Source organism: Miniopterus natalensis, chromosome 9 (assembly GCF_054644295.1).
Source record: "Miniopterus natalensis isolate mMinNat1 chromosome 9, mMinNat1.hap1, whole genome shotgun sequence".
NCBI lineage: Eukaryota > Metazoa > Chordata > Mammalia > Chiroptera > Miniopteridae > Miniopterus > Miniopterus natalensis.
Genome location: NC_142089.1, coordinates 56406831 through 56415607, shown reverse-complemented (window position 1 = coordinate 56415607; position 8777 = coordinate 56406831). Strand labels below are relative to the sequence as shown.

At 40.5% G+C, this 8777-nt stretch overlaps 1 protein-coding gene across 3 annotated transcripts in view; it reads right to left on the bottom strand.

The window, feature by feature from the left end:
* Window positions 1-1646: 1646 nt before the first annotated feature.
* The window catches only part of LRRC8B (leucine rich repeat containing 8 VRAC subunit B), a 74329-nt gene continuing 67198 nt past the window's right edge, over window positions 1647-8777 (bottom strand). For all 3 annotated transcript variants that reach the window (XM_087820575.1, XM_087820574.1, XM_016197209.2), the window contains exon 5: window positions 1647-6425. In XM_087820575.1, the coding sequence (XP_087676701.1) occupies window positions 6153-6425 (273 nt within the window). In that variant the 3' untranslated portion in view covers window positions 1647-6152. The remainder of the gene's footprint in view (window positions 6426-8777) is intronic.

Sequence of the window (8777 nt, the reverse complement as noted above, 5' to 3'; positions counted from 1 at the left end):
TAAATTCTTGCTTGTCCATCTCCGGTCTGGTCCCGGTGCCAAGTGCTGCAGGGCGCTTTCTAAGGCCTCTGATTTGAGATGGAGTCGTGGGCATTGAGTGAAGGCCATTGAATTCTCAAGATCTTCCCTTGGGGGCCGCATTTGCTAAAGGCAGGCAGTAAAGGGGAGGGAACCGAAGCCGAGGAGCTTCTCTGCAGTTTGTTTTCATCTCAGCAGCAGAGGGAGGCAGAGAGTAAAAAATAGCGTATTGCGCTCCACACCGACAAATAGGCCTGCGTAAAAAGGTGAACGAGCTTTAAGGTGTTTAGTATGAGAAATCATTTGAAAAGCTTCTCAGTAACATGAAGGTAGTCCTACAGAATCGTTGGTATTTAGGGGGCAGGACTTACAACTCTTGGCTGGAGGGTGGGTGAAGAGAGATCTGTATTTTTTAAAAAAACTACACATGATAAAAATGACATTTTTTCTGATCCTTCATTGGCGCATATATATATACACATATATATATGTATATGTGTATATATATATATATATATATTTATACACATATATATATATATTCCTCTGTAAATATGTGGCTTGAGTTCAAGGTTTAACTTTGTGCCTTTGGATGAACCGCTTTTCTCCAGACCTCAGAGATGAGAGGGAGAGTTGACAAGTTAGGGTTTTAGGGAACCCAGAGAAGGGGCAGAAACCCAACAAGAGCTGGAGCTCCCGAGAATCAAACGGCGGCCTGGACAGCACGGCAAAGCCCGTCTCCCCCACAGGCGGGCCCTTCACGTTTTCGATAAGCCGTTTTGCACTGTGGAAGGGAATGCTGAGGAACACGAGGCCACACTTACTGTGCTCATGGGGGCATGTCACCGCCCTGCAGGCTGTTAGCACAGGACCCCAGCAGCCCCAAACACCTAGCAGTCCCCGAGTGGCTGCTAATGCCTTGAGTCTGGAGCAGGCTTTATGTCCCCTTCAGTATATTTCCCATTCCCAAGGCACTTATGTGGAGGAAAGCCTTCTCGAAGGACCGCATTTCCAGGGAAAAATATGTCCATCTGATTTCAGCAGTTAATTTCCTTCATAATCCGGTTCGGTATAAATCAAGTTCTGTCCTCTCGCAGAGAAAAGATCTGAGCACCGGCTTTCTAATGTGTTTCTTAAACTGTGTGTGCCTATGAGAGAGAGGGAAACAGGGAGAGATCTATTCAAAATTTCAAATGATTATGTGTCTATTTTATTTTTTTTCTCTTTACTGAAACTTCTGAAAATTTCATCTTGCAGCTCATTACTTTCTATTTATCTGGAGCCAAGAAGAGAGGCAGAGAGATGGGCTGGTGGGTGATCATTGGTGATGAACCTATTAGGAGTGGCAGGTGTCACCTCCCCTTCCCCTCAGTGCATTCTAGGATCAATTCAGCTCTTTTCAGGGGCTTGCTGTTTTGTGATTATTGTAGCTTATTTATTTTTTGTTATAGCTTATTCGAAAACTCATAGGACCGTTATGAGATTCACGTGTAAACCTAAAATCTATTGTTTGGTAAATAAAGTAACCGCACAGCTGGCTGCCCAGGGAAGTGTGGGAGGAAGGAAATCAATTTTAGAACCTGGGCACTGACAGGTGTACACAGGTAAAAAGGAGTACAGTCAACCTCTTCCAACATTTAATCTGGTTTTATTTGCCATTTATTATAAAAACTGAATCTTCCTTTTACACAAAATGTACTTTAAAAACAGTAGAGTTTACCAAACTGATGAATCTCAGGCAAAGGGATCTACTACTAAAATGCAGATTTACATGGTAAACCTGAGGGCCGAAAACATTCAACTCATGACAAAATCCTACATTTTCTAATAATTTATTGCCAGAAGCAAAAACCCATTATGCATGTTCCAAAATATGTGATAAAGATAAAATAAGCAATGCGAGCCTTCAGAGTGACGCTAACAAAAAAATGTCTCTACTTCAGATTGGCCCATCATTTCACTGAGAGTGAAACATTTAATGAGTTTTTAAAATATTTAAACATAAATATTTAGGATTATACACAACACATATATGCACAGACACATCCATTCTAATTCTATGCCCCTTTGTATTTTTTAAATTGCACCATCTCTGTTAGAGATAATATATAACATGCAGGAGGCATTCATAATTGTTTTTCTTAGCAGTAGTGTATTATACAAGTCAAATGCAAAACTTGAATATGAATTAAGTTCAACTGGAAGCCATCTCAACTCAGTGCTTCGGCTTATATTTTCTATGTTAATGCTTTAGTGTTGATGAAATTGTTCATGTAAAAAAAAAAAGTTTAAGAGAATGTAGTCCATTATGAAAGGTACTTAGTTCCCAGTGGATATAGAAACAGGCAGAAACAGGAAGAGAGCAGTGAAACAGGATTGCAGTTTTTTGACTGCTTCAGCTTTCATATCTGGCTGAAGATGAAAAATAATTATATTCAGGGTGTTCTGCAACTGTTTCATGTATACAATGTCTTCAAAATTCAAACCAGGATACAAAATAACTCCTCCCTTCTCCCATCAGCCTTCCTTATGTTTCCAGAAAAAAATAAACACAGATTCTGATGCAATATACAGTTCCTGAAAGCAGACTTACAGTTATGTTCTCATGCTTTGGCGAGGGATGAGGGACCCACCGTTGGATCAGGGATGGGTAAATTAGAACTACTCGATTAGGCATAATTATAGGCTCTGGCTTCCCCCCAGATAAATGCATGCTCAGGTAGCGCTGCAAGCTCTCTAGCACAAATATGTTGTTACTGTACAAGTGCTGATCAAATTTAAGGAGGTGGGTGGGTAGAGAGGGATAACAAAACGCCTTATGTGGGTAGGGCAATGATAAGAGAAGAAAGATGGAAAGAGCATTTTATTGAAAATACAAGGAAATAAAGCTACAAATCCACAGAACTGTTTATTTTAATAGTTTCTGAACCCATCAATAATAGTATGCAGTTTTAATTAAACATACAAAATTTGCATCATGAAACACTTGAAGAACAAAAACAAAGATTTTCACTATCAAACAATGGTATGCAAGTAACTCACTGCAGTCACCACAGCACACTCAGGGAGCTGCGTGTGCCACAGCGCTGAGATTCGGAGGATCTCTAGTTACCCTGTTTCATGCAAACATCCGTTAAGTGACAGTGAAATATGGTGACATCAGGGGGAGAAAAATTAAGACTGAGAATGCAGGATGAAAACACAGTATCTATGTGCCACATAGAGGTACCCTGATGTAGATTAGGGAAAGAACACGACACCTTACCAGAAATGCTCAAAACTGCTTGGATTCTCAGACTAAGGTTGAGCATTCAGTTTTCTTTTCAATATAACTAAGAGAATAGAACACTCATAATTACAAGTAATGAACGAAACAGAATTAATATCCTAGCTTTAACCTAATACCTCTTGCAACCTTGGGAAAAATACTAAACATATCCAAAACTAATATTACATTTTGCATACATGGGTGTGTGTGTGTGTGCAAGGTCATGTGTGCATCTGTGTGTGCATCTCTGTGTGCGTGTGCATGTAAATAAAATGAACCAATGCCACTGCTAGCACAAGCCATCAACTTTGTTCTGAATAGCATCCATATTTATTTTTTGGAAAATGTACAGCATGTTCTTAGAAATCAAATGCCAACTACAGTCTCACAATTTTGAGTGAACAAACATCATTTTCTTCATTTAAAATCCTCTTAAGTGAATAGGAACACTTATACAATGATCTGCTCCAACAATTCAGGAAAGGTGGCATCGAACTCCTTTTGTGTGTCAAGTGGTGGTCTCAGAGTTCACGGCATTGGTGCGATGTCATTTCAAAAGCTACCTAAACACTGGTGTGTAAGGTTGAAATAAAAAATAAACCTAAAAACTATGGCATCAAGAACAGAGTTTGCACCAGTTACTACACTCTTATGTTTGGAAAGAAGCTTACAACATTCATTATTAATCCTGATGGTAACTTGTTTCCAGGAATTGAGAGAGCTGGTAAGGAAGATTTAGCCAATGAGTTTTGCATGTGAACAAAACCTGTGACGAGCCATGGAGAAGTTCGAGTTTGTCAAGAAAAGGGTAACAGTCTAAAATTTGTTTTGAAATCTATTCTTTAGAAAAAAGAAATTTTTCATACAAATTATGGCTAATTATCTGTCCAAAATATTTACGTTCCAAGGACATTTAAATACCTCTCCATGTTATCATGTTCATGTCCAAAACTTAGGATAATTCTATCTAACACTGAATTGATACACATGACAATTCTATTGTGAAACATTAAATGACCATCAACTCATATTAAAAATATGAAAATGACCAAAAAATCCCCCCCAAACCCACAAAAAAACCCTAGATATAGTCAGAATCTGTTTTCTGAAGTCCTAGAAGACAGTTTCATCAGTTATGCCTGGGTCCCTGAGAACATGAGTATTCTGACTAAAGGCAAATTTTGGTAAGAATTACATTTTTACACCATTCCTTCTCATTCAGGATAAATAGTAAGGTTCAGGCAGCCTTTGGTGTTTTATAATTTTTATAGTTAATATTCAAATTCATTTGATGCAAACAATTCTTTGCTCTGAGATTCAGTCCAGGTGTGCGTGGCAGGTGAGGGAAGCTACATTTTGTTATAAAGACTCGCTTTTCATCTTTTTGGAATGGGCAAAGCAACAAAAACAGGACACAGGGCAGCTCCATGCTGAAGGTACTCTTTACCCTTAGTGTTTTCCAGCTTTGTCTAGGTGCGGTGAATAGATTACTTCATAGTTACATTCAAAATCAGATGCCAACGCTCATTTGAGAAAAACACATTACAAGTGTATATTTCCCTAAAATGAGCCAGTTGGTTTTCATTTTACAATATGCAGGATAAAAGGCCAAACACAAAAACCCTTCATAAAAAGGAGCAAAATGTATTCCAGAAAAGTTAAACAAAGGCATGAAATGAATTCCAGTTAAATGGATTTATTTCTTTGTGTGCTTTGAGAACTCATCTTTAACACTAAATAGAGGCTGAGTGTTTTACATTATAATCATATCCATAGATCATGCAGACAGAGAAGAAAGTATTTTGCTTTAACTCTTAATTCCTACAAAGTATTTTGCAGTCAATTTTAAAGATCCAAATCTCTACCTCTCCCCTCCATCACAGTTTCTGAAGTAACTAAGAATTGTACCCGTACAATAGCACAGCAACAAGGGAAGAGAGAGGTAGATGATACGGCCGTCCTCTTATAAGGAAACCCCTAAATATTTTAGGGCATGAAACACAAGGCTTTTGTTACCCAAAAGTAATTAGCTGCAGAGTACAAAAACATTTTGGAGAGTGCACACAAACATGAGAATCCTAAGCAGCCAAAATCAAGTACGTTAGTAGTAAATTCTTAGGGAAATGCGCGTGTTCTCTGTACCTTACAAACATGATTCCCACAGATTTTGAATTCATTATACAATAAAAATTTTTTACATTTAATATAAAAACTTAATAGCAAATTAAAAATGGCTCTGGTGATACACAAGAAGACATCTGAGAGAATACGTTAATTTTCAGGATGTCCCAAGGGCCTCGTGTCCTAAGTATCCTTGCTCCTGTCCTAGGCAAAGGCCAAGAGCAGGCACTTTCTCAGGGTTCATTACTGTTAAGAGAAAAGCAGATGAAGACACAAGCAAGAAGGAATTCTGCCAAGCACCAGACACCCTGCCTACAAATAATTAAGAACATAAAGACAGCTTTGAGTGTGCATCAAGGAAATTTATATTGATGAGTGTACGGTCTGGGTGATAAATCTCCAAACAGGAAGTCAGTTAAAACATGTGTGCAAATAAGTAATGGGGGCTGGGGAGGGAGAGGGAAGAGTTATTTAATCTTCAAGGTAATAGCTGCAAGGTAGAAATACACTCAAAGTGTGTTTCTTACAAGTCAGTAAGCCATAGACCAATTATTCACAATGCTCAGTTCAGTGTTCACACTTTTTACCTGTTTCATTTAGGGCTACACACTGAGTTGCTTTAATAAGACATTCGGTTATAATTAGTCATTATTATTACCCATTTTTAAAATCTTTATAAGTTAGGAAATTTTAGTTCTCATTTAAAGCCCTGGGGCACACTTTTAGGAATCATGTTGTCTTTAGGTCAACATTTATCCAAGCAGGTCTGCAAACGTTCTGTGACAGGGAGAGGAAGGGTACTGAGCAAATTCTCCTCGACAATCAGACAGCTCCGCTTGAGGGACTGACATCCTTCCAGTTCGGGAGGAAGTGTTTCCAGGTAATTGTCAATGAGCTCCAGGTGAGTAAGGTTCGACAGCTCCCCCACCTGAGGGGACAAGCTCATCAGGCTATTTTTCCCCAAAAGTAAACACTGCAGCTTTTTGCACTGAAACAGCCCATCTGGTAGCATCTCAATCTGGAAATGGGAAAAAAAAAAAAAAAAAAGCCAGTAAGACCAGTTTCTGACGGCCTATTATGATACATTTACTTATGTATACCTCTCCCCTTTCCCCAAAACACTTCCCGATGTTTACATACAACGATGATAAATTTGAAGTAGATGGAAAACATGAAGGGAAAATAAGGCCATCCCGACGTGGAGTCAGAACGGAGGCTGCCACAAGCTTCTAAGCGCCCTTGTTACATGTGGGTGGGCAATGAATTTGGCTTTAAGCATTCTAGTCCTCAATTCTCAGAGAAAACCTAATCAGTTACATACTCACTGTCCCTCAGATAAAATACAAACCAGCAGCTCAGGAGCATCATAATTATTCTTGAGTCCTAGAAAAAATAAATTGCTTAGAAATAAATTGCTCTCATGAGTCCTCGTGAAGAGTTCGCTGCCTTACATAACAGGCAACATCCTCAAAGACATCCTGAGAACAGGCGTGAGGCTATTTTCTTAGGGTCTCACAGTAGAGATGAAAAACTTGATTCTGTTAAAAAAATAAAAGTCAACAGAAGCAGAGACAAGAAGATATGATAATATACTTCACTGCCCTCTACATACACACTCATAAGTATTTATTTACCCTTCTTCCTGCTTTCTGGCTGGTTCAATTCAATGATGTAACACAGAGAAATATAATTTTAAATATGAGAAACAGCCTGCAATTAGGTCAACTCCTAGAGCCACTCGACTCAACTCCTAGAGCCACTCGACTGAACTACTCTCCTATCTGGTGGGTAGGCTGCATGTGAATTTCTAAGGAGGCCACTGTGTGCACGTGAAATAGGGTTTATTGGAGAAAGCTGTCCAGAGAAGAGCTGAGCATGTACAGTGCCCTCAGCTCTCACCATGCCGCTGAGAGGTGAGTTTGGGCCAGGCAGAGCTGGACTGCACACGCCTCACCCTATAACACGCCACATATTTATGTAAGTGGGGACGGGGCATCTTGGCTACCATGAAACAATATGGCTCTTGGTTCGGGAAGTGGCTGTTAGAAACAAGGAGGAAAGAAGCACTCTGGAGGAGCTCGGCCTGCTCCTCTGATGGGCTAGCGCAGCCCTGCTGAGCCAGCTCTCTGCTGGGACTTCCAGGGCCATCCAGGACGCTCTCAAAAGGATAAACACTCTCTATACAAACTAAAGAATCACCAGACTGAATTTAAAAATGTTCTTTATGCTGGAAACTCCTCTCTCCTCCATCACCCACACATACACTCAGTACTGCAGAGCACTGATAATAAATCTAATGATCACCGTTGCTAAGACAGGCATTCGATACAGCTCGTCACTTGGTACATCAAAATACTAGGTATAAGCAATGAAAAAACATCTACCCTTGTATTTCAATCCCTTCTCAAGAACGCAAATGCAATACCATACATATGTAGATTTCTATATAGAGATATGACAGAGATGAGACTGAAGAGGTTACTTCTGAAGGTCAGAGACATCAGCAACTCGGAAGGAGGGTCAGTGAGATATAAGTAGAGGAAACAATCAGTCCAGTGCAATGTGCTCAGGGTTGATAGTGCCTGCTGGTGCCTAAGTAATGACTTAGGCAAACTGGCTGAAAAGGGAGAAGGCTTGGCTCGTCTGTATTTGTACATGTGTGCTGAGAGCCTCCTTCTGTGCTTAGGCGTTGGGGATAAAGTGCTGAGCAAGACAGTCTTTAAGGACCTTAGTCTAATGCAGGGTTTCTCAACCTTGCACTGCTGACATTTGGACAGGATAATTCTTGGTGTGGTGGGTGCCCTATGTATTATAGGATGTTTATCAGCATCCCCTGTCCTCCACCTACTAGATGCTGGTGCCACTCCCCTCCCCCGTTGCACCAACCAAATATGTGTCCAGGCAAACGTCTCCGGGACATTGCCCCCCATTTGAGAAGCACTGGTCTAATGGGAGAAATATTAAACAATTGCACAAATAATTAGTGTGTAATGGGTGCTACGCAGAAGACAGCCCTAAGCAGAGGTGCATCATGGTACCCACAACCCCCTTCTTCAGCCCGCTTCCAGATCCCAGCAAGAACCTTGCTTAAGCGAGCTGCCTGCCTAGTGGGTGAACACCCTGAAGCCACAGCCCCATTCTCCTTCTATCTGGTTATCAGAACTATGAGGTTCACACTAGTCTTCTTCCAAATCTCTGACTTTGTGATTTTAGCAATTTCTCAAGGATTTCACAAGGCGATGGGAGTGAACCTCTGGGGCCCAGCTGTCAACACGTCTGTGCTGCTCTCGTGACAGTGAGTCAGGCCTGTGGTTAGCGGAACCACTTCCCGAGTGTCAAGTGTCCATCTCGGGGGCTTCTTCTCAGCATC